Source organism: Marmota flaviventris, chromosome 6 (assembly GCF_047511675.1).
Source record: "Marmota flaviventris isolate mMarFla1 chromosome 6, mMarFla1.hap1, whole genome shotgun sequence".
NCBI classification, from domain to species: Eukaryota; Metazoa; Chordata; class Mammalia; order Rodentia; family Sciuridae; genus Marmota; species Marmota flaviventris.
In genome coordinates, this window is record NC_092503.1 from 117,522,074 (window position 1) to 117,550,017 (window position 27,944).

Genomic DNA, 27,944 nt, shown 5'->3' on the forward strand with positions numbered 1-27,944 from the left:
AGGTTTTTTTGGAGAGCCTGTATCTTTCTCTGGGCATGCATAGTCAATTTGTCAATGTATGCAATTGCTCTCAAACATTCCAGTCTTTAAGTCTGGCTTCTAAAGGGGAATCAGAAAAATGAAGATGAAGAAAAGGGCAATGACCCTTTAAATCTCTGTAAGTCACTTGGTATGGCAGGGGCTTGAAGCAGTTAAAGGTGTAAAAGTGTATCTTTTTATACCTCATTTCTCTGATTAGAAGCTGTGGTCAGAGAACAGATCCTTGATGTTTAGTTCAGTATCCTTTTTGTGCACCCTGGCTCCTCCTGCAAGCTATGTGCAGGGCTACCTCCACAGGTCTGAAAGTAGGCAAATGGTAGCTGCTACTGTGCTGAAATTGACCAAAATCAGCCACCATTTACCATCCAAGTCTTCCCTTGGAAGTTGAAAGCTTCCAGTATACTTCCAGAATTTCAAATAATTACATCAGAAGGATCTGCCAGTGCAACACCTAGGAGAGAAATAGGTTACTGGGGTGGATTCCTGTTCCACCAGAACCCTCTCTGTTTCTTTGTTTGTTTGTTTTAAGTTAGGATCCACATGAGCTCTTTGGCAGTTTTTTTTTTAAATTTATTTTTTAATTATAGGTAGACATAATATCTTTATTTTATGTGGTGCTGAGGATTGAACCTAGTGCCTCACATGCTAGGTGAGTGTTCTACCTCTGAGCTACAACCCCAGCCTGGCTTTATTATCTGGCTCATCAGGATGTTCCAGGCTTTTTTTGTACATTTCCTCTAGAATCAAATATTTCTCTAGTTCTATTTTGTGAGAAATGGCATCCAGAATCTTAAGCACTACGCTTTGCTACTGAATTAAACATTGCCATTATTTTTTATGATGTCTTGATTTGTTGCAAAAAGTAGTGCCTGCCTTTCTTCCCCTCCCTTTTTTGGGGGGTTGCTTGAGATTCCTCTCACAGCTTACTCTTGTGGCTGAGTAAATTTGGTTGTTTGGATTGTTTTTTCTCCATGTATCTCATTTTGAATGTTTTCAATTGCTGTAGCTTTTCACTAATTTTATTTTTATTCTTATCTGCCATTTATCCCATTCAGTGTATTTTCATTTCTTACATTGTACTTTAATGAGTTATAGTAATTTTGGATATGTTTTCCTGCATTTTTGCTGCAATTCTAGAATAATGATAATAAGATAATGTAAAACATGTTTAAAGATAATGCCAAACATGTTGTTGACTGCTGGAAAGCTTGCATTCCTATAAATCTTGACCTTCATTCTTGGGTGCACAGTGCTTGATTTAGAGCTAAACATTCCTCTTTACTGAGTCAGGACCTTCCTGAATACTCTACCCAATGCCCTGGGACAGTTCTCTCTCTCTCTCTCTTTTTTTTTTTTTTTTCTTTTCTAATATTTTTTAGTTGTAGGTGGACACAAGGCCTTTATTCTTTTTTATTTTTCCTCTCTGCCTCTGTTAGTTTCCTCACATACATGCACTTGTTAGTACTCTGCACAATACTTGAAGGGAACCCTCTGTAAATTCCCAAGTTCTCGGGGCTGGGGATGTGGCTCAAGCGGTAGCGCGCTCGCCTGGCATGCGTGCGGCCCAGGTTCAATCCCCAGCACCACATACAAATAAAGATGATGTGTCCGCCAATAACTAAAAAATAAATATTAAAAAAAAAATTCCCAAGTTCTCTTCTATAGCTTTCTCCTCTTTGATGCCTTGTATAGCTTCCTTGTCTCCCCAGACTTTCAGCTCGATCTACTCAACTCATAGGGTGACTAGAAAGTGTCAAGGCAGTATAGTGGGGGCAATCTTAGAATTTAACTCATTTGTTTCCTTCTTTCAGGGATTGTTGCTCTTGTTCCCCAGTGTCCACAGAGTTTTTTTTATATTTTGTCTTTTTTTTTTTTTTTGGTTCATTACAGTAGCTTGAGATGTGATCCTGTTGTTTTGATTTGTCATGTCCCATTAACCATCCTTTCGTGTCATTAACCTTTTTTTTTTCTTATTTGGTTAAGAATTTAGGCTAGTTATTAGTTTGTTTCTTAATTCAGATTTGTCTGATTATTAGTTCAGTTAATCAATTTTGTTAAGTATGATAGATAATGTCTTATTCTCAAGTGTATTGTATCAGAGGGCAAACAGTGCAAATTTGTGTTTATCATTGGTAGTGCTAAGTTTGATTATCTCTTTGAATTCACTGTTGTAAAAAAAAATACCTTGTTCCTTTTATAATTAATCTGTGAAGTGGTATTTTGATACTGTGATAATCATTTTCCCAATAGTCTTTTACATGTAGTTTCATTGATTTTTACCTGAACCTATTATTATTATAGTGATTATAAAAATGATGATTTTTCTGTTTCCATCATATTTTGTATATTTATCATTTGACTGTCTTTAAAGAAGACATTTCCTTTCTGCCCCTCTCACACTAAAATAACATTAGAGTATGTACTCTTTTGTGGGAGGGGCAGGCAGTCCTGGGGATTGAACTAGGTGCTCTACCACTGAACTCTACATCCTTTTTTTGTTGTTTAGTTGTAGATGTACACAATACCTTTATTTTACTTATTTACTTTTATGTGGTGCTAAGGATCGAGCCCAGTGCCCCACCCGTGGTAGGCAAGCACTCTACCACTTAGCCACAACTGCAGCTCACATCTTTTTATCTTAATTGTAAGTCAGATTCTCGCAGAGTTGCCCAGGCTGGTCTTAAATTTGTGATCCTCCTGACTCAGCCTCCCAGTTTTTTGGGACTACTATAGGCTTATGCCACTGCACCTGGCTATTTTTAGCTAGTCTGTTACTCATAACTTTACTCTTTAAAATAGTCATCTCTTTGGCAACTGCATTCTCTTCAAAATATTTCCCTTTTTTTTTTAATTCCCTTGTTTGGCACAGCAAGGTGTCCTAAGCTTATCCTGTATTTTTCCTGTCCCGTAGCCTTGCATCTAGCCATTTTTCTAATCAGTCCAGGCTTTCTTTTAGTGGCAAATATTATTTAAAACAAAAATCTGGGCTGGGGTTGTAGCTTAGTGGTGAAGTGTTTGCCTTATACACATGAGATGCTGGGTTCAATCCTCAGCACTATATAAAAATAAATAAAATAAAGGTATTTTATCCATCTACAGTTTTTAAAAAATAAAGGCATTGTGTCCTTCTACAACTAAAAAAAAATTTTTTTTAATACCTGGACAGTGGGTTATTACTATGTTGTGTTTATGTCTTGACTATTTAATGTATGTTGAAACTTATGAGGATAGAAGACATCAACATAAGCCGAGTGCAGTGGCACACACCTGTAATCCCAGTGGCTCAGGAGGATCACAAGTTTGAAGTCAGCCTGGGCAACTTAGAAAGACCCTGTCCTGAAATAAAACAGGTTGGGGTTGTGGCTCAGTGGTTTAGTGCCCCTAGGTTCAACCCCTAGTACCCCTCACCCACCAAAAAAAAAAAAAGATGACAACTGAAACTGTCAAAATCTCTGTGATGCCATGCACACTCAAAAGAGTATTCCTGCTCTGTGGTGTGATAAGAATGTTTGAATATAAAGAGTACACATGGTGGCACTAGGATGAAGGTTAGTTTATAAACTTTAAAGCATAAATCAAGTCAGTTTTCTATTTTTTTAAAAAAATATCGAGGGCTAAAGATCTATAGCTCAATGGAAGTGCTTGCCTGCACTGGGTTCAATCCCCAGCATTGTAAAAAAAGAAAAAGAAAAAAAGGTTGACTTTTTTTTTCTAGTTTTGATATCTTATAATGCCTTGGAATCATTCAGGTTTTGTTTGTTTTACTTTGAGACTCTGATAGTAGGAACTATTAACCCTCTATGTTAGGGAAAAAACTGCTTTGCCTAAATCTCCTCAATAGCTTTAGCTTAGTGCTTGCGCTATGTGTGTGGGTTTTATTTCTTTTTACCACTGAGTTTATTAATATGTATAGTTTTTATCAAGAAACTAGCTCTTTCTCTTTTCATGGATTTTTTTTAGCAGTAGACCTTGGAATTTCAGAATATTGACAATCAAGCTCTATAACTTTTTGTATCAAAAGAAAACAATATGTAACATTTTCATTGTGGTGGAATCTACATCTTTTGTTTTGCTCTTTTCTTTTGTGCCTCCTTTTTATTCCTTAATGAACTCCTAGATATCTGCATGGTGTTTGAAGTTTTGGGACATCATCTGCTCAAGTGGATCATCAAGTCCAATTATCAGGGGCTTCCACTGCCTTGTGTCAAAAAAATCATTCAGCAAGTATGTCTCTTTCTCTTTGCTATGTGGTCTATTTTAAAAATCAGGGTTTTTTTTTTTTTTGTTTTGTTTTTTTTTGAAGTTTAAAAACAAAAAGTTTATTTTCTACCTATTGGGTACATTGTACTACAATACACAGGTAACAATGTATCCTTCAGTTTGCCCTATAATTAGCCTTGTTAATGAAAAATATTAAGAGCAAATGATATATAATACTGTTTCTAAAAGTTAAACTTTTTTAAAACAAGAGGTTACATCATTAGGGAAAGTACGAGGACTCCTTTGTAATAATAATGATCTTCTAACTTATTGGCTACATAAAATTAGGTTTGAAATACCACATTTTGTTAAGACAACTCCATGTTTATACAGAAATTTAAACTATCAGTACCTTTGGTTGGATATAAATTGCAAATATTTATATAGAATATTTTATATGAAGATGTTAACAAAAGATAGCTATTTCATTGATTACTTTTCTAGGACTGGGAATTGAGTAACTTTGGTTAAAATTTACCCCAATGTACATTATATAATGTCTTGTTAGTTGGTAAAGCCAATGTTAAAAAATGAGTATTATTATTTGCACATTTTATTCTCTTAAATATAACTTCTTACTACTCTGCTTTCCCACAATATTTGGGAAGATATGTGAAGAATAATCCATTTAGGTAAAAATAACTCCCCCAAAATAGTTATTGTCAAAATCAGGGTTTTTTAATTGCTAAAATTAAGTTGTTTTTTTTTTTCCAGCCCGTGGGGTGTATTGTGTCTATCCTGTTTGTAATTATTGAAAATATCTAAATCTCCTTTACCTACATTTAAACAGTTAAAGGGTATGCTGAATATTTGTTGTCAGTCTTTATTTATTTATTTATTTTTTTTATCAAGAGAAAAATATATACAATTGATTTATTCTGTAAGATAAAAATACATCATGCCATATACATGACAGGTGAGGCCCGCAGCACTGGCGCGCACAGCTCAGCCCATGCGACTGTGCACAGACGTCATCCTCCACGCTGTGAAGTGTCAGTACCAGAACCTGAGGTACACAGCAAGAAGCTACCTGGGTCAAAATGCTGATTAAGGTTCTACAAGCAAACACAAAACAGTGTGTGTTTTTATTAAAGAAATGTAAACAGTTCATACAAACACATTTTAAAATTACATCTTCGAAAAACCCTATTGCCGGAGTCCTGCAGATGCGAGCATGATCATCTCTCTTTTTTTTTCCTTTTTCAAATTTTTGTGTTAAATAGAAAGCTAAAGTTAGGTTAAGTTCCTGCTACATGATTCTATTATGTGTACATGATTCTCTGTTGTTGTCAGTCTTTATAATGTACCTAATTAAAGATTATGTCCAAATAGAATTAGCTTTATAAAACTTGGAAGTCTAGACCAATCTTCTATATTGTGTTTACAAATTTGCTGTATTCTCATTCAGGTGTTACAGGGTCTGGATTATTTACATACAAAGTGCCGAATCATCCACACTGACATTAAACCGGAAAACATCTTGTTGTCAGTGAATGAGCAGTACATTCGGAGGCTGGCCGCAGAAGCAACGGAATGGCAGCGATCTGGAGCTCCTCCACCTTCAGGATCTGCAGGTATATTGGGCAAAGAGGGGCTTTGCTCTCATTGGAAGTTTAGATAAATTTCTACCATTGTTTATTGCCAAGGTGTTAATAAGACACTGTTTGATCATTTAACTGTAAAATATTTAAGAAAATAGATCAACCTTCAGGAGACTTTTTTCTCATTATTCCTCTGAGATTCTTACAGACATGTTATATATTAAAATAGCTAATTTGTATTGTTGTATAAAGGTGTTATTTCATGGCCATTTTTGCTGTGCTACTGCTTACCATGATCCTACATGATCACTTGTGGGTTAGTTATCTGCAGAGGAACAAGATAACATTAAGAACTTGGGCGGGGTGGTTTGGTAGAGGGGTGGTACCGGGAATTAAATTCAGGGGTGCTTGACCTCCGAGCCACATCCCCAGCCCTATTTTGTATTTTATTTAGAGACAAGGTCTCAGTTGCTTAGCACCTCACCTTTGCTGAACTGGCTTTGAATTTGTAATCCTCCTGCCTCAGCCTCCCGGGCCACTGGGATTACAGGTGTGCACCATTGCACCCAGCTAAGAGCTTGGGTTTACACACTAGGATGAGACTTTGATCTTAGCTTCACCATTGACTGGGAGGCTTTGGCTGGCTGACTTGATTTAAAGAGTTACCATGATTAAATTTCACATTGATACAGTTATGAGCATGCCACATAATAGTATATGTTGAATAAATTATGGTTGTGAACATTTTTTTCCATTTTAGTAGCTCGGTCATATTTGAGGAACTTTCTTGATATGCAGGTTCAAACAACAGTTATCATAAAGTTTCTTTAAAGGAAGAGCAAAAAAGAAGGAAACAAGAAGTTGAAACAAGAGTTTAGTTTTACACAGTGAACAAGTTCTAGAGTTCTTTTGTACAACAATGTGGGTATAGTGAGCACTACTGAACTGTATATTTAAAAATGATTGAGGATACATTTTTCATTGTGTGTTTTTTACCGTGTTTATAAATGTTTTTTAAAGGAAAGACTAAATATCCTACCTAAATTAAACTGTTATTTATAATATATTCTATAGCAAATTACTATAGTTCTTGGTGTCACCTAGGCCCCCCTGCCCCACTCTTAAAATTGACAAGTTCCAAGGGGGAAGAATTTGGAGGTGGAAGTGCAGGTTGGGGATGAGGTGCTTGTTGCTTGTTACTTTCTATTTTAAATAGTGTGTGGGAATGGGAAAATTGATTATTTTAGCAGCATTAATAGTGGAAACCAGAAATTAGGACTTGGCCCTTTGCGTGTATTAATGCTACCTGGGGAAGGATTCATTTTAACTTTTTTAAGGTTTGGCAACTTTTGTATGCATTATTTGTTTTCTTTAAAAATAATGATAATGTGGTTTCTACTGAAGTCCTTAAAAACAATAGGCTGTTCAAGAAAAACTTTTCATTTTGGTTGGGTATCTTGCCTGCTAAATACTACTAGAATTCTTATTTGGTTTTCTTTTCTTTTCAGTCAGTACTGCTCCCCAACCTAAACCAGTAAGTATAAGGGGTTTCTATATTTAATTCTGATCAATGGGCTGTAGGCATGCATTCTTCTCTTATGGATAGTCTCTGTTTAAACAGAGTTTGGAAACCAAGGGAGAACATATTCCTGCGCTTCTGTAATTTTCTTCAGCAAATTCCCATGCATCTTCAGCAAATCTGTACTGGTGATGCTTCTGTAAATTTGAGTGTCCGAGAGTAAACTAGCCCCACAGACCACTCAAAAGACCAAGATTTGTTGTTAATTTTATTCTCATTTGGTTTCGTAAGAATATCTGCTGGTGGTTTTCTTTTCTTTCTTTTTTTTTTTTTTTTTTTGGTCCAAGGATTGAGCTCAGGGGTGCTTAACCACTAAATGACATCTGCAGCCCTTTTTATATTTTATTTAGAAATAGGGTCTCACTAAGTTGCTGAGGCTGGCTTTGAATTCGAAATCCTCTTGCCTCAGCCTCCCGAGCTGCTGAGATTACAGACTTGCACCACCACTCCTAACTGCAGCTTTTAAGTTATTGGAAAATCTTAGGGAAAGAATGAAATATAATTAGGAAGTATTTAAAGTTTCTCCAACTAGGGATAATGGATTAGCCACCTGAAGGCTTTATCTGTTTGTAATCTCCGCCCAGGCTGACAAAATGTCAAAGAATAAGAAGAAGAAATTGAAGAAGAAGCAGAAGCGCCAGGCAGAATTACTAGAGAAGCGAATGCAGGAAATTGAGGAAATGGAGAAAGAGTCGGGCCCTGGGCAAAAAAGACCTAACAAGCAAGAAGATTCAGAGAGTCCTGTTGAAAGACCCTTGAAAGAGAACCCATCTAATAAAATGACCCAAGAAAAACTTGGTATAAATAGAGCATCACAAAAATTACTTTATGGCACAATTTAACATTAATATATCATTGTTATATAATATAGTGGTTTCATATATAAGTACATCTCTGGGAGTATCCTTGTAAGGATTTAGATCTTTTCATAAACGTTAGGCAGGTGACATACAAATGTAATTTCTAATTTTTCTCAGGAATTAGAGCATAAACTTTGTTTAGTCATTGGGTAAGGATAAAAAGATCTTTGCTCTTCCATAAATAGGTTTTAGATATTTAATCATGTTTTTATGTCACTCAGTATAAGTTCTAGAAATGTTTAATCTTGTGAGAAATTGTTGTTTCACTCACATACATACACATGCGTCCTGTTTTGTTTGTTTGTTCCTTAGAAGAGTCAAGTTCCATTGGCCAGGATCAGACACTTATGGAACCTGGTGTAGAGGGTGGTGCAGCAGAAATTAATTGCAATGGAATAATTGAAATCATAAATTATACTGAGAACAGTAATAAAGAAACATTGAGGCTTAAAGAGGATCTGCATAATGCTAATGACTGTGGTGTCCAAAATTTGAAGCAGGAACCTAGTCTCCTAAGCTCCCAAAATGGAGACAGCAGCACAAATGAAGAAACAGACTCTTGTACACCTGTAACTTCTGAGGTGTCAGATACCATGGTGTGCCAGTCTTCCTCTAATGTAGACCAGTCATTTGGTGAACAGGACATCAGCCAACTTCAAGAAAGCATTCGGGCGGAGATACCTTGTGAAGATGAGCAAGAGCAGGAACATAATGGACCACTGGACAATAAAGGTATCCATGCAGATACACCAACACTTCTCCCCTGCGCAACACATTCATGATTTCTAGACTAAAAAGTACCATTGTTTTTGTAACTACAGTTTTACAGCAGGTGTCCAAGTTCCTTTTAGTATGTAAAGCAATAGCTAACTTTGAATTTTATTGATTGTGTATGGGCTTCAGAATATTTCACTTGGTGCTCTGATCACAGAGGTTTTAATTCTAGAAATAGAAGTTATTGCTGTGTTCTTTTTGTCTTAGAAAACTTATTATAGGTTGCCAGTTGAGGGCCTGTTTAACTCTTACCTTGGAGAGAATTATTAGAGCCCTTTGGGGTTTTTTTTGTTCATTAAATAGTTTTATTGACAGTGCCTGTTGTCTGTAGGAAAATCCACTGCTGGAAATTTCCTCGTTAATCCCCTTGAGCCAAAAAATGCAGAAAAACTCAAAGTGAAGATTGCTGATCTTGGAAACGCCTGTTGGGTGGTAAGTTAAACTTGTCTTTGTGCTATGTTTTGAAGTGACAAATGTAGTTTCACTTTTTTTTAAAACCTTTTTTTTGGAAAGTTCAGATATATCTATGAAAATAGGAAAAATGATAAAATAATGAACAATCCACCCCCAACCTCCACCTGTTCACCCATCACCCAGATTCAGTAAGATGAACTCCTGGGCAATCTTGTATTATCACTATTATTCTCTTTTCATACTTTTAATGGCTGTGTTCATAACCTCCCTCCACCCAACTTCTTTTTTCAAAACTGCAATCTAACTTAAAAATTGTGATCTTTTAATTCACTCAATATACTTTTTATATTAAATCAGATGGTTACATAGTATTCCCTATGTCTTTAAGCATTTTTGACAGCTCTTTGTGATTGATACTCTTTTTGCATGAATCTGTTTATAGTTATCTTTAGGACATGTCCTAAAGGTAGAATTGCTAAGTCAAAAGTTAGGTGATTTTTTTTTTTTTTTTTTTTTTTAAGGCTTTTAGATATATAGTGCCATATTACTTACAGAATGGTTTGCATGTAAATGAAGACTACTCAAAAGAAAAAAGAGGAAATGATCCAGAATCCAAGAGGATCCCATTTCCAGTCTTTATTCTAGAATATTGTTAAAACATTTTAGAGTTATTTGGTTCTCTTGTTTCATTTGTTCTGTGTAGGGTGCTTACTGGGACACGTTCTACCACTGAGTTATATCCCTAGCCATTTTTTATTTGGGGACAGGTTCTTGCTAAGTTGCCCAAACTGGCTTAGAACTTGCAATCCTCCTGCCTTAGCCTCCCCAGTCAATAGGATTGCTGGAATTATAGGTGTGCACCAGCTTAATTTTCTCATTTTTAAAAATAACATCCTGTTCTTATTTTAATATTATTTGAATTTTTTTCCTTTATATAGGTGAAACTAAGCTTCTGTTTTCTTGTTATTCATTTAATTTTTAATTATGAAAATTTTCAAACATAGACAGAAATAAAATAGAATAATGAACACTCAGGCCAATCATTTTTCTTCTGTATCTCAACCTTGACCAGATTATTTTGAAGTATAGTCCTATATATATATTTTCATTCATACATGACTTATTGAAAGGTGGGGTTTTTTAATATCTCAAATAATGTATCAAACCCCGGGCCTTATGCACATGAAGGGATCACTCTACTCTGTACCTGACCCACATTTCCAGCCCTTTTTGGTTTTTGAGACAGGGTCTTAATAAGTTGCTCCGCCTAGCCCTGAACTTGTCTCCTCCTGCCCCAAACTTCCGAGTAGCTAGCATTACAGACATGTGCCATTGTGCCCAGCCATATTTGATGTTATTTTGAGGGATTAAAGGTGTACAGGGGAAGGAAGAATTCTTTATAGGTGGTATAAGTGGTTATAAATGTCTTAAAACCTACAACTTTGAGTTGTTGTTGGTTTTTTTTTAAATACCTTTTCATTTATTTATTTATATGTGGTGTTGAGGATCAAACCCAGGGCCTCGCACTTGCTAGGCCAGTGCTCTACTGCTGAGCCACAACCCCAGCCCAAATTTTAGTTTTCATAATGAAAACATAGCTAAGACAGTTTGAGTTGAATCTGAGTTTCATTTGTTGAAGTAGTCTGTTAATTCTAGACAAATGAGCAACATAATTTTTATTTGGAATAACAATTTTTCATTTCTTATAAAGCTATTATTATTTCCTAAATCTGTTTATCTATATTAAATTTATTGTCATCTGTTACAAAAATAATTTGGAATAGCATGTGGTAAGGCTAAGGATTGTTTGGGGGTAATAGCTTCAAAGTGATACTTGAAAAGTTAGCTAAATGGAAACTTTGGGGAAAAACTTAAGAGAATTTATTTTCATCTTCATTATTAAGTAATCCTGACTTGTTGCTTTTTAGAATAAATGAATTTTAAAATACTGTTTCCTTTCTATTTGCTCAGCACAAACATTTTACTGAAGACATTCAAACAAGGCAATATCGCTCCCTGGAAGTTCTGATAGGATCTGGCTATAATACTCCTGCTGATATTTGGAGCACAGCATGCATGGTAATGTTTTGTATCCTTTGACCTTGTTTCATACCTTGCCCTGTTTCAGCAGACCAGCAAATTAACAAACAGAAAAAGAACTTATCATAGGTGACTTGTCATGGGAATTATAAATCCTGTGTCTGGAGGGTCTAAATTAAAAACAACTGCTGTGAGGTTGATTTGGATTAAGTTACAAGTACCCTCACCCTTATAGCATTGATCTGTTTGCAGGTAAGGCACACCTGGAAACTATTTTATTCTTTACAACTCAGCAACTCCTCAGACATTTTTTTCATCTTTGGAACTCAAAATATGAAGCCAAATCAGACATAGATTCATAAGTTGCTTCTTTGTCCCTAACAAGCAACTACTCAAGTAGTCAGATTTAATTGATATTAAAAATTTCCCACAAATAGACTTACATTAAAAGGTATTTTATCATTTCCTGAAATGGAGTATACTCTTTGAGATCTTTTATCACTGTTTGTCCTGTTTATTTATTTACTTCTCTTCCACAAAGTTATAAACCCCATGCTGGAGAGAATAATGTTGGTTATATGTGGCTGGCATGTTTTCTGTGGGTACTTGCAGTACAGTTCTGATGATAACTACCTGGAGTTCTATCTAGGGGTCTGCCATACCATAAACTTAGGTAAGGTCCAGGAGGCCCATTTGGGAATTCCAAAGCTAAAGGTCCCCTTCCAGGAAACTAGGACAAAGACCAATGTATTTTATATCACAGGGCTTAATATTTGTAAACCATCAAATGAATGAACAGAAACATACTAAACTCACTTCAGGAAGAATAGATTGGAAGCTTCAACTTCTTTCAAGTCAGATTACTTTCATCCATGAAAAACTTGGTTTTCAAAAATAGTAAAAGTTGGGGCTAGGGCTGTTCATGCTTGCTTAGCATGCGTGAGGCACTGGGTTCGATCCTCAGCACCACATAAAAATAAATAAAGCCATTCTGTCCTTCTACAACTACAAAAAAATTAAAAAAAAAAAAAAAAAAAAGTAGTAAAAGTTGCCAGGTGTGATATGTACACTTTTAATTCCAGCAACTCAGGAGGCTAAGGCAGGAGGATTGCAATTTGAGGCCAGCCTCAATAACTTAGGAAGCTCCTATCTCAAAAATAAATTTTAAAAGTCTGGGTGTGTAGCTCAGGTAAAACACCCCTGGGTTCAGTCCCCAATACCCAAAATGGTAGAGTTAAAACCATTAAAATGTTAAAAAGAAGAAGTAATAGTAGTAATAGTAGTAGTAGTAAGGTAAAGGATGCACTTAAATGCTACAATTTTCTTGACCAAGGGATGGAAAGCACTTATGAATCAATATCATGAAAACTTTAGCCCTACTTTTTTTTTTTCCTAAATTTCTCTCATTCTGCCAATAAATATAGGAAATGTTGCTTTAAATTTGTCATATACTAAATAAATATAAATCTCATAATTTCAGAAGTGCTGGAAAGATGGATCATCCTGCATCAAATGCAATTAGTTGATAGAAAGGTTCTGACCCTTTCTGAGAGGCTAAGAAACAAGTCCAGAAGTTGCCTTCCACATTATTGATGGAGATAAAGTTAGAAGAGCAGTTATATAAAGGGTCAGGACAAAATATCTGTGAAAAACATTAAGAATTAACAATCTCTCAGGGCATAGAGGAAGATCACTGGCAGGATGAAATTCTTCCTTGCTGTCTTTTGAACATCCTTTCCCCTTCAGCTATGGGGAAATAAGTTTATAGTTTCCGGTTAGATCTTTTCTTGTAGCTTTTTTTTTTTTATTGTTGTTATTTTTGTTTTTTGTTTTGTCTTGTTTTTCAAATCTTTTTATCTCTGAAATTCGGGACAGAATTGGTGGGAAACTGAATGTGCCTATATATAGTAAGGAAAATTGCGTATTTTTATCTGTCCCTGAAGTGACATCTGACTAACTAGTGGTATGTTTAGGGGGGGAAAAACTAGAGAATATAACTTTATTTCCCCTAGATGTTTTATTAAGCAAGGGAATGGCTCTCGGAAATGGAAAAAGGGTTTCATCCTATTTTATGTTTTGAACTCTAAGGCTGCTAAAAGTCCCTAAGCTATCAGAATCCAAAAGTGATGTATTTGACCCATAAAGTTTTTCCTGTCATCCCCATTCCTAACCTGAGCTGCCTGAATGAAAATGCAAAAAAATGACCACATTGCTCAATAGCTATTTATATTTCACCAATGATGGTCACCTTTATTCAGCAGCAATAAGTCATGGTGGTAGGGATAGAATACCATTTTAATGAGTAATATTTTGAGTTATTTTCATGTAATTTCATATCTTATACAGTGAAGCCATGGGTTTGCTATTTCTGTTGTTACTATTGCTGCCATTGCCAGTTTTCTGATAAACAGATATTATAACATGTTTAAAAAATAGAATACCTTGGGGCTGAGGTTGCATGCAGTTCAGTGGTTGAGCACTTGTCTTGCATGCATGAGGCATTGGGTTGAATCCTCAGCACTACATACATACATACATACATACATACATACATACATACATACATAAAGATATTGTGTCCATCTACAACTAAAATATATATTTAAAAAAAAAAAAATAGAATATCTCAACTGGGCGTAGTGGCACACACTTGTAATCCCAGCAGCTCGGGAGGCTGAGACAGGAGAATCACAAGTTCAAAGCCAGCCTAATAATCTAAGATGGTAAACAACTCAGTGAGACCCTGTCTCTAAATAAAATTCAAAATTGGGCTAGGGATGTGGCTTAGTGGTCGAGTGCCCCTGAGTTCAATCCCTAGTGCCAAAAAAAAAAAGAAATCTTGTTCTTGCTTCTCTCACAGGTAGAGAGAAGATCTTTGTAGCTAATGTAAGCAGGGGTATTTGGATTCCCAGACATTGCTATCAGTGAAGGGGAAGAACATGGCATTTTTTAATAGGGAAGGAAGCCAGGGGAATTGAGAGAAGCAAACATTTGCTCTCCAAGGATGATAGAGTCGTAGTTGGTTGATTATAGGTCCTGCATTTTCATTGTAGATCCTGTAAATAGCACACAAGTAAGAAGGAGGGCCCTAGATCCCTGGGGCAAGGTAGTCTTCTGTTTTGATCATGCATAGCTTCAACAAGTCAGTTCACATAGTTGTATGTTAGAATATTTATTTTAGGAATACTTTGATTACCAAAGTTATCAAAAGTTTAATTCCAAATCTATAGCAGTATCTTATCCTTATTGTTTAGTTTTTGTTTGTACCAATTAATGTCAGACTTAAGTCTATTGACTTTCACTACTAAGAGGAGAAAAAAAAAAAGACTTGGTTCTTGGCCTTTTTCTTTTTTCCTGGGAGATCCCATGGCATCTCCAGTCTCACTTACCTCTACATTTCATCTGGCTTTTTCTGTCTCTAACCATATCTTGGGCAACTCCATTTGAATATCTAATAAACAGCTCAAATTTAAATTTTTAGATCAAAAGGTTTGATCAAACCTCAAAAGGTTTGATCCACATATTCAGTTTTTGTAAATGACCCTTTGTTCACCCACTTAAAAAGCTCAAATCCAAAACTTTTAGGTTAATTCTTAATTCTTTTCTCCTTTTGCTCTGTACACCTAGTTCATCTGCAAGTTCTACCTCTAATACATATCCAGTACCAGTCACTTCTTACCTTTTCCATTAACCCATTATATCCCAAGTCATCATTGTTAAATACATAGACCACTACAGTGGCCTCTTCTTTATTAGCTTCTGTTTTTCTCTCTTTGAGGTACATTCTCTCATAATAGCCTGAGTGATCTTTTGGGGGGAGGCGGTACTGGGGATTGAACTCAGGGACCTTCAACCACTGAGCCACATCCCCAGCCCTATTTTGTATTTTATTTAGAGACAGCATCTCTAAATAAAACAGTGCCACACTGTTGCTGGGGCTGGCTTTGAACTCATGATTCTCCCATCTCAGCCTCCCATGGGATTACAGGTAATGTGCCACTGTGCCCAGTCTGAGTGATCTTCAGTATTAATCAAATCATGTTATTTTCCTGTTTTCAATTCTTGAATTGCATCTATTTTAGTCAATTTTTTTTTTCTTTAGTCACATTAAGCTCCCTCTTACCTCACTCTTTCTGCTTCTACCTATATAGGTCTTGGCTCAACATAACCTCCTGACCATTATGATCCAGTGGTCTGTGTTGTTTTAATTATTGTAACTATCAATATTTTTTTAAAGTTTTTAGTGTACAGTGTTTCTTTTTTAAGTGGAATTGTTCTCATGATTTATTTATCTATCTGTCTATTTATTTGTTGGTAGTTGTAGATGAACAGCATGCCTTTATTTTATTTGTTTATTTTTATGTGGTGCTAAGGATCAAACCCAGTGCCTCACACATGCTAGGCAAGCACTCTGCCACTCAACTACAGCCCCAGCCCCTCTCATGGATTTCCTTCTCAGATAGTTCACTGTTGTTGTTGTATAGAAATACTACTGATTTTTGTGTATTGATTTTATATCCTGTAATTTTACTGAATTTGAAGTCTTTAGGGATGGAGATACACACACACACACACACACACACAATTTTAACTGTGGTTTCTCATATGTGGCCTTTATTCTCTTGAGTTACATTCCTCTTGTACCTAATTTGATGATACTTTTTTATCATGAATGGATGTCACATTTTTTTCTTCATCTAATTGGTTTTTGTCCTTTGTTCTATTAATGTGTTGATTCACATTTATTTGTCTTTGTTGAACCATCCATGCATCCCAGGGATATGGTGATGATCTTTGTTTGTTTTTTTTTTAGGTGTAGATGGACACATCACAATTTCTTTATTTTTATGTTGTGCTGAGGATCGAACCTGTTGAAGAATTTTGCATATACCAATTTTGCATATACCTATATGTTCCCCAAGGATATTGGTCTATAATTTTCTTTCTTGTAATGTCCCTGTTCTGGGTTTGGTATCAGGACAATGCTGGCCTCATAAAAGAAGTTTGAATATATTCCCTCTGCTTCAGTCTTTTTAGAAGAGTTTAAGGAAGACTAGTATTGTTTCTTTTAATGTTTTCTAGACTTCAGCAATAAAGCCATCAGGTTTTGGGCTTTTCTTTGATGAGAAAAACTCTTTTGTTACTGATTCATTGTCCTTACTTGTTACTGGTCTGTTTCAGGTTTTGTATTTCTTGATGATTCAGTCTTTGTAGGTTTTATGTATCTAAGAATTCACCCACTTCTGAGTTATCCAGTTTATTGGTATATAAATTATTCATAGTAGTCACTTATGACCCTTTGTATTTCTGTGGTATCAGTTGTTAAATGTTTCTTCTTTCCCTTGTTTTGAGCCTTCTCATTTTTAGGGGGGGGGGGGTTGGCATTGAACCCAGGGCCTTGTGCATGCAAGGCAAGCACTCTACTAACTGAGTCCCCAGCCCAAGAGCCTTCTCTTTTTTCCCCTTAGTCTAGCTAAAGATTTGTCAATTTTATAAGCTATTTTTTTAAAGCCAGCTTTTAGTTTTGTTCATTTTTTATATTATTTTTTATAGTCTTTTTCATTTATTTCTGCTTTAGTGTTTATTATTTCCTTACCTCTGCTAACTTTGAGCATAATATTTTGTTCTTTTTCTAGCTTTCTGAGTAAATATATTATTATTTGAGATCTTATTTAATGTAGGCATTTATTGCTATAAACTTTTTCTTAGGACTGCTTTTGCTGTATGCCATAAGTTTTAGTATATATCATTTTTTATTTTTAAATTTTATTTCTGTTTATTTTATCCTGGGCATTGAACTTTGGGCCTTTCAGCTGCTAAGTATGTAGTCAACCACTGAGCTATACCCCCAGACCTCTTTAAGCACTCTAAATAACATCATATCTATTTTTTTTTAACTTTAATTCCACTATATTTACTGTATGAGACTTGAGATTTTACAAAAGTACTGGTTTCAAAAATTTTTGTTTCTGTGCCAATTTTAGACTGTAACCCTTAGGTTATACAAGGTAGAACAGGTATCTGTTCTGTTGGTGTGACTTAGTTTTATAATGAACTGCTAAAACAAGTAATGCCTAACAAGACACCATTGCATTCCTGACATTATGGAGACAAGTAGTTGATTCCTAGAACTGTCTTGAAACTTGTAGTTAACCTCACTCAAATAATTTTGAGAAAGTCTGTCTTGAAATTGATACTGTCATGAAACTGATACTGGTGAACCATCAAGACCTAAATTGGGTCTAATTTGAGAATGTGAATAAATCCACCCCTCAGTCCTTTTTCTTTTTCTGGGGATTGAACCCATGGTTCCTCTAACACTACATCACCAGCCCCTTTTATTTTGAAATAGGGTCTCTGAGTTGCCCATGCTGACCTCAAACTTATGATCCTTCTGCCTCAGCTTCCCAAGTTGCTGGGATTACAGTACCCACCATATGTGCACCACCATACACCTGGCTTGCCCCTCAGTTGGGATTATCTTAGTACCATTGACTCAATCAAAATTGACCTATGTCTGCTGTTAGTTTATAACTGTACTTTTTAAGAAACTGCTATTGTGTTAGTTATTTTTTGAAAAATCCATTTGTAATCAGTGAAAAGTTCACGTAACCTCATTATTCAGATGTGCTGTCCTTCACGTACTGCTTGACATTCCAAAAGAATTCATCTCTTAAAAACCTCTCAATGTTTTCCAAAAGGTTTTCAGTTCACAGGAGATATGTGCCTTTCTTTTCCTACTTGTGAATGCTGACCTCTACTGGTTACATAAAACAGAGTGACTCCCTATACCCTTGACATTTTAATTTTTTTGAGTTTCCATAGACCTAGAAATTGGAAACTCCATCTGGGACTATTTAGGGAGTATTTTCCACACAAAAGTTAAGAATAAACTTCTTATCAGTGACTAAAGAGTCATTGGTAGAAATATGTGAGTACTTGATTTCGATTTAGGGTACAGAATTCAGTTTCTAGCTATGTGAAATTATAATGTAAAAAACACCTGCTCTTATGAACAATTTAGTAACTTAGAATTACCTTAATATTCAGGTATGCCCTTTCCTAACCAAAAGTGAAACTCAGGAGGACTGAATTGCTGTTTTTTTTTTTCCCCTGACACATAATAATTGAAGCAACAAATATGTATGTGTGTGTGTATATATAGAAACACACACTGTACCCCATAAAATGCACAATTATTAGGTGTCAATCGTGCATTTTTATGGGGTACAGTGTGTTGTTTCTATATACAGTGTATAATAATCAAATTTGAGTTACTGGCATATCCCTCACTTCATTTATAATTTCTTTGTGTTAAGAATATTCAGAGTGGTCTGGGGCTCAGTTGGTAGAGTGCTTGCCTTGCATGTACGAGGCCTTGGGTTCAATCTTCAGCACTACAAAAGAATATTTAGACTCATCTCCGATAGCTGTTTTGAAATGTACTATGTAACAATGTGTTATTGTTAGTTATAGTTACCCTACTGGGCAGTAGAATAGTAGAATTTGTCTTATATGTGACTTTGTACCTGAGACCTTCAAGATTCCCAACCTCCCTCATTCCCTGCTTGATTATTTTTTGTTTTTTCTTGTTTGGTTTTTTTTTTGTTGTTGTTGCTTATTTTTTCCCTGTGGAACATCAGTCCAAATAATTTTCTCCTTTTTTTTCCATTTTATTAAGATACAGGTGTGGAAGAAAAGTTCTTTAGGAGTAATTTTAAGACATTTTTTTAAAAATGGTCATCTATAGATTTTTTCCAAGAATAAAATTTCTTGAGTCAAATAGCAATAAGCATTTACCAAAAGCCCTCTTTGATGCTTTGTATGCTATCCTCTTTTTCTTAGGCCTTTGAACTGGCCACAGGTGACTATTTGTTTGAACCTCATTCAGGGGAAGAGTACACTCGAGATGAAGGTGAGTCCCCTAAGCCAAATTTGTCTGTGCATGGCAGTTTACTTTCCACATGTGGCTAATATCATTTGTTCACTCCAAAGAGCCCTAGTAATCTTGTTAGTGTGCCAAGTATGTATAAGTACCACAAAAGATAGAAATTTAAGAAATATTTCATATTAGATACCAGATATACTAGGTATTTTATAAAAGATACTAAAAAGCTGTAACAGATGGTTGGCATAAGGCCACAACTGGTAAAATGAAAACTTTATTTGACAAGTAGTTTTTTATTCAACATCCAATTACCTTTCTTTGTAGGTCTGTGACTTGTTCTTTACCCAGTTTAAATATACCTGTTCATAAACCTGTTCTCAGCTGTGCCTTCAACTTTATTTGGAAGTCAATGATCTTCATCTAGAAACACTACTTGACTACAGATACCATCCTATTTACACAAATTCTATGATACTTTTCACTTTTCTGAAATCTAAAGCTTTAATTTTTCTTTTTAAATGATATTCATGTTTAGAATGCCACTTAAAAACAAAACAAAATGATTGTAAATTTTTCAGTACCCTGTAAGGAAAGCCCCCACTTGTTTGCTTCATCCATGAGGCTATGGAAGCAGACATTGTACGAGTCTGATTTTTTTCCATTGTGGTGACATCCAAATAACTAGATGAGTTAATAAGCTGAGTGAAAAAATGGTTAGAAGTTGGGCACAGTGGCACACACCTATAATCCCAGTGGCTCAGGAAGCTAAGACAGGAGGATTGTGAGTTCAAAGCCAGCCCCAGCAGTTTAGTGAGGCCCCCATACAACTTAGCAAGACCCTGTCTCTAAGTAAAATATAATAAAAAGAGCTGGATATGTGACCTAGTGGCTAGTGCCCCTGGGTTCAATCTCTGGTACCAAAAAAAAAGGTGGTAGGGGTGGAGGGACTAGGGATATGGCTCAGTGGTGGAGCACTTACTAGCATGCCCTATACTCTGAGTTCAGTTCCCAGCACTAAAGAGAAAAAAATGATTAATGTTTTGCTTTGTTTTTATACTATTCAATTAATGTTTGTTTTGTTTGCAGGTTTAATGAGGGTTAGTTTAAGGGAGTACTTACTTAGCACAGCCCAGTGGGAAGAACATGTGCTTCACTGGCTATGCTTTCCTCCAGGTTTTGGGAAATCACATTTTATGTTCTATGAAACCAAGAATGTTCTCTGTTCCTCAGTATGGTCCCCTCAGGTTTTAATAAGTAGTGTTAGTACAGCTTGCTGATATTCCTAACAAAGCCCAATTAGGAAAAGATGTGTTAATTCCCATAGCCAGCTACCTGTTTTGATTGGTGTAGTTTGGATTCTTTCTTAAAATGTGTGTCCTTTGTAAGAAAATACTACAACAATTGCCCATGTACCCACTTGATTTTCTCCCCTGTTCTTTCTTTGTCTTTTTTTTTTTTTTTTCCTTCTCTGAGTTGTAAGTTTAGAGTTATACGTTAACAAAATGTTTTTAAAAAGCCTTATTATCTATTTCTAGGGGAGTAATTTTTTTTTCTCTTTACTTTCCTAGAGTCTTTATTAATACTAGTGTTTAGTACAGAGCACACATACTGGCTAACATCATATTGAGTAGTACCTTAAGTTATTAACCTGAAAAATTGAAATATGTATGTGAGAAAAATCTGATGAGAGAGAACCATCTTGCCTAAATATTTAGATTGTAACTTATTTCCTCCTCTACAAGTCAATACTGATAAATGTTAGGTCAAAGCCTTGCCTTTCTGTTCTATTCTACTGCAGTTTGCCCCATAAGAGCAGAAAAAAAAAAAAAAAAAACTTAATCCCGACTATGTATGTATAGTTTGTTAATAGTCATGCTATACTGGGGCCTAAAATAGAATATCCTATTATTATTACATTCCACAGACCTAACTCCTGGGATAATACTTGATATCAGTCAAAACTGCTCAAACGTTGTAGTGAATTGATCAATGTAAAGTCCTTTTTAAATGACACCAGTAGATCTTTTGTAGGAGAAAGAGATAAAAGTGTTTTTCTAGTTATGAGCCATTGGTCTATTAAATCTCTTCATATTCTTAGTTTCTGTCACTTGAAGAATGAGAACAGTAGGATAGCTGATTTTTTTTTTCCATTATGGTGACATCCAAATAACTAGATGAGTTAATTACTGGCTAGTACCAGCTTACCATCCCTGCTAGCAATCTGCCCACCTCCTGGCAGTGCTCACTCCAGGACATTAGTAGACTGCAGTCAAGTAGCTGTATTCTTTAAACTTTTGTGCTAATTTAAAAGTGATTTTGGGTGGGAGTGGGGGGAGAAAAGCTCTGGGTTAGATAAGACAAGATATGAGTTGTCATTGTAGTTTTAGCTCTTTTAGCTCTCAAACTTTAAGTAGGCCATTTAGTCTCTCTGAAGTTCCACCTTTAAAATGTGGCATTAACTTAGCCTGTTTTTTCAGGGTGACTATAAATACTCGAGTCATGTGAGGGCTTTGTCGTGAACATTCTTAGATAAGGTGATGTTTTAGTCCTTAAAGCCCAGAATAGTGTTACAAATAAATAACAGTTCTAAATACCTAAAGCAAATTGGCATTTTGTTTTAACCTTACCTGAAGAACCTACCTAAACCTAGATAGAGACAAACTAAAAAGTATAAAGTTATAGATAGTCTGTGAGATCCAGAATGAGACTTGCCAGCTATGATTAAGTAACCAGCCACCTGAAAAAATGCCTGGCCTTCCCAGTCTTGCCTTGAATATCATTGGTTTTACTTGTAGTTACTTTTAAACACGTAGTCCTTGAAAAAGCTATTCATAGAAAAAAATCTCTTTAACAACTTGTCCTTCATCCTGTTCTTCTTACCCTTCTATTTTAGACCACATTGCGCACATTATAGAGCTGATAGGCAGAATTCCAAGACGCTTTGCCCTCAGTGGGAAATATTCACAGGACTTCTTCAATCGCAGAGGTAGTATTGCTAAAATGAGTTTCCATCTAGGCCCCAGGGATACAACTTCAGGAAACAGAGCATTCACACCAAGACTGTTTTTAGTTACCACTCAGGTCCCACTGGAGTGGGTACCCAATGTTTTTATGATATTCTGGATTCTCCATTAGATGGATAGAGTCCACCTCTTCCCATTTAGGACAGAAAGCAAGCTGAAATGCTTTACAAAGAGGTGTGCATGCTACTCTTTCTGCCAGTGTATAGAGCTGCATTTGTTACTCCTGTTATGTATGTCTTTTTTTCCCCCCTCTTGAAATGTTTGAAACATACAGATCACATTGCATTGATCATAGAACTCCTGGGGAAGGTGCCTCGCAAGCTCATTGTGGCAGGAAAATATTCCAAGGAATTTTTCACCAAAAAAGGTAAAACAAATGTGTTTGTTCCCAGACATTAAGGGGGCAAAAGTACTTAAAAACGAAAAGGTAAGTACAGCTGGTTACATATTTCCACTATCCTACAAAATGGTTAGCCTACCTTGAATGCTAATCTGTGATTTAGCAGAGGGGTGAAATAGTCAAAAGGAGAGATAAAGCTGAGTATCCAATCCCAGCTTTTCCACTAGCTGATTTCTACTTAGGGAAGATAATAATTTATTCTTTCTGTTAAATTAGTTAATATATGATTACTTCTACTGCAGCACTACTGGGAAATGGACAAATTTTTGCTGGTGTTCTGTTTACAAACTGCCTCTACCAAAGGCCAAGTGGTTTGGTTTAAGCTTCTTAGGAGTCGGAACTACATCTCAGTCATCTTTGTATCCCAATGATGCCTAACACAATCACCCAGACACCTTGTGGGTTAGCCGTACAAACTGATTTAGTACTTTAGTTTCATAATTTGTTATTACATATTAATGAAAGAAACAGATAAGACTCTCACTTTAAACTTTTGACTTGATCATGTATCTCTTATGCATTCCTAATAAAACTGAAATATGAAAAGCTAATCTAGAAGGATCTAGAAAACTGTCTGGCCTGTTTTTCTACATCGTGTCGTGGTTCTCCTTTTCATCACAACTGCTACTCAAATGCTGAGAAAAATTATTTTTCTCAACCCTTGACAGGAAGCATTCTCAAAATCATCATTCTTTTTTTTTTTTTTTTAAATTTTTAATATTTATTTTTTAGTTTTCGGTGGACACAACATCTTTGTTTGTATGTGGTGCTGAGGATCGAACCTGGGACGCACGCATGCCAGGCAAGCGCGCTACCGCTTGAGCCACATCCCCAGCCCCTCATCATTCTTTCTTACACAACTTTTTGGGCATGAAAATGGGGAAATGCTTGTAAGGGTTCTTCCTTGTATGCAAAGTAAGATTAAGGTATGCAAATGTAATTGAACAGGCAACTCTCTGCCCACAGAAAAGACTCCAAGTAAGTGTCATATATGAAAAAGTGTTTAGTAGCACTTACTTTAATAAGTCATTAATAATTGACTATACTTTCTAAATTGTCAATTCAGCTGGGTGCATTGGTACATGCCTATAATCCCAGCTTCACAGGAGGCTAAAGTAGGAGGATCACTTGAACCCAGGATTTTGAGGCCAGCTTGGGTACCACATAGTAAGGCCTCCATCTCCCAAATAGAAAAATATCTTTTAAAAAATTGCCACTTCAAGGATGCATGTGTAGCTCATTGGTGAATGCTTGCCTATCACACACGAGGCCCAGGGTTTTATCTCCAGCATTGCAAAGAAAGTGTCACTTCAAAGAAGCAATTAATTAGATTGAAGTTTTAGTATGGTGCTGCTATATGTGAAATCTATGTCAGGTATGTTCTTTTAGTTTTGCTGCTTTTTATACATGTTGCCATGGTATTAGCTCCTTATTTTAAAATCACATTTGTTTTACATCAATATTTTCTAGACTTGTTTGTACTTTTTCTTAGCTCAAATTGGGTATAGTGGCACACATCCATCATGCCAGCTACTGAGGAGGCTGAGGCAGGAGGATCATGAGTTCAAGGCCAGCCTGGGTGACTTAGGGAGACCCTATCTCAAAATAAGAAAAATTAAAAAGAAGTAGGGGCGTGGCTTAGCGGTAGAGTACTTGCCTTAGCATGTTTGAGGCCCTCAGTCTGATTCCCAGTACTGCCAAAAGAAAGAGTATAAGCAAATTGTTCTTAATGTGTAGACCTGGATATATGAGTATACAGACATTTAGTGAATCACTAGTTTCTGTTGAGATGTATGCAGTTTGACTGGGACCAAAACAAACTTGAGGGAGAAAGCAAATCGTCTTAAATTTTTAGTACCTTATGAAAAATAGAAGCACTTCATTTCAAGATTAGAGAAGTGCTTTTTGAATGGAACATTAGATTCTGATTGCAAAATTTGATTCTTTGTAGACTACTTGGATTGGTTCCTGGATTGTCACATTGTCACTTGTCAATGTTGGTCAGTTTCTTTTGTACTGTCTTCACCACAGGTGACCTGAAACACATCACGAAGCTGAAACCCTGGGGCCTTTTTGAAGTTCTAGTGGAGAAGTATGAGTGGTCTCAGGAAGAGGCAGCTGGCTTCACAGATTTCTTACTGCCCATGTTGGAGCTCATCCCTGAGAAGAGAGCCACTGCTGCCGAGTGTCTCCGGCATCCTTGGCTCAACTCCTAAGTCCCTGCCCAGCACTGCAGCAGAGATCACCACACTGACCACCCCCCACCCACTCCCTTCCAAGCATTTCCCTCTTCTCTTTTCAGGGCAAAGCTCTTTCTTCAAGGGTTTCTAGATTTTTCTTCGTCTTTTTTTATTCTTTAATCCAACATGTTCATTTGGGTTTGCTCACTTGAACCTGTGGAGGTCCCCACAGCCATTCCGCATCCTAGGTGAATTTGGCCTTGGTAGGGCTCTGCCAAAGACTAATGGACTAAAAATGTGAAACAGCCTCTTGGCCTATACCTTTGCCTTTCCATTAGAGCATCCTTCAAATTATAATAACCCTTTTTAATATTTTTTATTATTTAGTTTTCAGTGGACACAACATCTTTGTTTGTATGTGGTGCTGAGGCTTGAACCCGGGCTGCACGCATGCCAGGCAAGCGCGCTACCACTTGAGCCACATCCCCAGCCTAATAACCCTTTTTAAAAAGAGCCTTTAAGATATATGAGCCCATCTCTTTATTCATGGACTCTACGAGTCAAATTTTCTAGTGAATATCCTATTGTCAGCATAAGGATGAGGAGGGAAAGGGTGTTCATTCTGTGTACAGCAGAGACATTAAACTTGCTGTATCTAGGCTGCATCATCTACCTGGATTGTTTCTGTTGTTTTCCATTTTATTTTTCCTGCGACTTTTAATCTACTACCTTTTTAAATGAGCTGTATAAACACCAAATTTGGGTACCATATTATCACGATTCAAAGCACTGTCATATTCCTTTCATCCTTTAATAACTCCAAGATCCTCAAATCTTCTGATTTTTAAATGTAAACAGAAATGGAACCATTGTGTTAACAATTTCTTGAAAACCTCAGATGTTCTGCAAGTAGCCCTTTCCTATGTGTCTTCTGTTACCCTAAGAGCAGAATTTACTTTGATTGGCAGTTAACATTTTTGGGTTTGGTTGGTGTGTTTGTTTTTTTTTTTTTTTCTTTTAATTCCTATCTGGCACCTGACTCATTGTACTTGAGTTTATTGTTTCTAGAGTCAGGGTGACTCTAGAAACAAGATCTGAGTTTCAGAGCTTTCCCATTTAAAGAGAAAATGCCTTAGAGTTCTGATTCTTTACCAAATAGTTCTCTGCTTTTATTTATAGCTTTTTCTTTACCTTGTCCAAAGTTCTGGCTTTGAGCAGTTTCCCTGTGTCTTTGCTGTTCTCGTTTCTCAGATGCTTGGGGTCTCTAATGAAACCCTGGAGGAAGGAACCAAGGGGAAGGGTGGGATGACACTTTTTCAATGGCTTTTTTTTTCCCCCTGTTGGTTTTTTAAGATTAACCATTCTCTGCTGCTATTTCCTTGCATAATGTAAGTTTTTAACTGCGATTTTGAGATGATTGAAATGTACTTGAGGCTTTTTTTTTCCTCCCCTAAATTTGAAAAGGCTTTGTGAATTTTATTTTAGGATTGACCTCTCCTAGACATGCCCTAAACATCACATATTCCTTGGGTAATATGAGCAGCAAAAGAGGGAGGATTGGGGTCAAGCCACTTACTCAGCATGGACCAAGTAGGCCTTGGGGATTACAGCATTCTCCAGAAGTGGCTTTAGAACTCTAATTTGCAGAAAGTCAAGGAGGTGCAACTCAAGGCTCTACTAGCAAGCAACCTATGAAAATGTCGGACATCCACCTTTTTATATGGAAGATTGTTTCAGTCATTTACTCACCAACAATGACAAAGGAAAAAATGTCATTATGCAATCCATTTAACCCATAACCATATTACTCTGAGGAACTATCCAGCTACTCATCGGATCCTTGATTGGTTACTCCTGAAATCAGACATGTTCCTGTAGAAAGAATTTAAGTCATGTCTATGCACATATCAAGAATAAAGAACTTGTATCAAACAACGGCAGGGAAATCCTTCAGCAGTTCTAATCCACTTTCGGTTTTCAGCTATATTTACATCTAAAGCAATAGCAGACTTACCTGAAATCTCTTCTACGTTGTAAAATCAATTGTGGAATTCAGGAATTCTGGTGAAATAACCAAAAAACACGTAAGCGAACAGAAGGCCCCTTTTTAACAATTGATGGGAAATTTTAATAGGAGAAAGAACATGTAACTTTGTAAATGTTTCCCAGCAAATAAGGGCTTTTCCCCCCCCTACTATTTAAAGAGCCAGATAAATTAGAAGATCTGGAAAGTGGCAGCTGTAGAACTTGATCTTCTAAGTACTTCACGAACTTTTATTGAGCTTAATCATAATACTGTCAAATTACTATGATCCCAGGAAAGGATTTCTATTTGCTGTTAAAAATAAAGCTCTGATACATTTTTATTCTTTCTACTGAGTGCATTGTCTGTTTTCTTAATAAATACAGTACAATAAACAAATTATTTAATAACCTACATGTTTCCAGAAATTTCTGTTTGTTTCCCAAGTTAGTCTGACCAAACAGTTGGAGGAAAAGATTGCTTAAATGTGCTTATTGAGTTTAAATTTGCACTGAAACTCCAACTTGAAGACTTGCCATTTGTGGGGTTTGTAGTTTTGCTTCTAGCTTTTAGTTGTGGAATTAAAGCACATTTAGGAGGATTTTTTTTTTAATATTTATTTTTCAGTTTTCGGTGGACACAACATCTTTGTATGTGGTGCTGAGGATCAAACCTGGGCTGCACGCATGCCAGGCAAGCGCACTACCGCTTGAGCCACATCCCCAGCCCTAGGAGGATTTTTAAGAAAATTAGTTCCTTCATCCAGTAGTGTTTTCCCATAACATTTGCAGGGTTTTCCCTCAAATTAAAAATTCAGTATGTGCAAAATTTGGTAAACTCTAGTCATTGTCATGATGTACATTATTGTTATGCATAGGTTTTAATACATTTGTCTGATTCACTCTTTAGGATTAAAATTCTTA

General features: G+C 36.2%; 1 protein-coding gene across 4 annotated transcripts in view; it reads left to right on the top strand.

The window, feature by feature from the left end:
• The window catches only part of Srpk1 (SRSF protein kinase 1), a 64,925-nt gene extending 37,555 nt beyond the window's left edge, over nt 1–27,370 (top strand). For 3 of the 4 annotated variants that reach the window (XM_027943592.2, XM_071613456.1, XM_071613455.1), the window contains 11 exons: nt 4,157–4,263; nt 5,708–5,873; nt 7,349–7,374; nt 8,004–8,217; nt 8,592–9,011; nt 9,385–9,485; nt 11,439–11,546; nt 19,353–19,422; nt 22,289–22,381; nt 22,693–22,785; nt 24,850–27,370. In XM_027943592.2, the coding sequence (XP_027799393.1) occupies nt 4,157–4,263; nt 5,708–5,873; nt 7,349–7,374; nt 8,004–8,217; nt 8,592–9,011; nt 9,385–9,485; nt 11,439–11,546; nt 19,353–19,422; nt 22,289–22,381; nt 22,693–22,785; nt 24,850–25,034 (1,583 nt within the window). In that variant the 3' untranslated portion in view covers nt 25,035–27,370. The remainder of the gene's footprint in view (nt 1–4,156; nt 4,264–5,707; nt 5,874–7,348; nt 7,375–8,003; nt 8,218–8,591; nt 9,012–9,384; nt 9,486–11,438; nt 11,547–19,352; nt 19,423–22,288; nt 22,382–22,692; nt 22,786–24,849) is intronic. The other variant, XM_027943591.2, reaches the window with a different exon arrangement.
• Nucleotides 27,371–27,944: the final 574 nt, after the last annotated feature.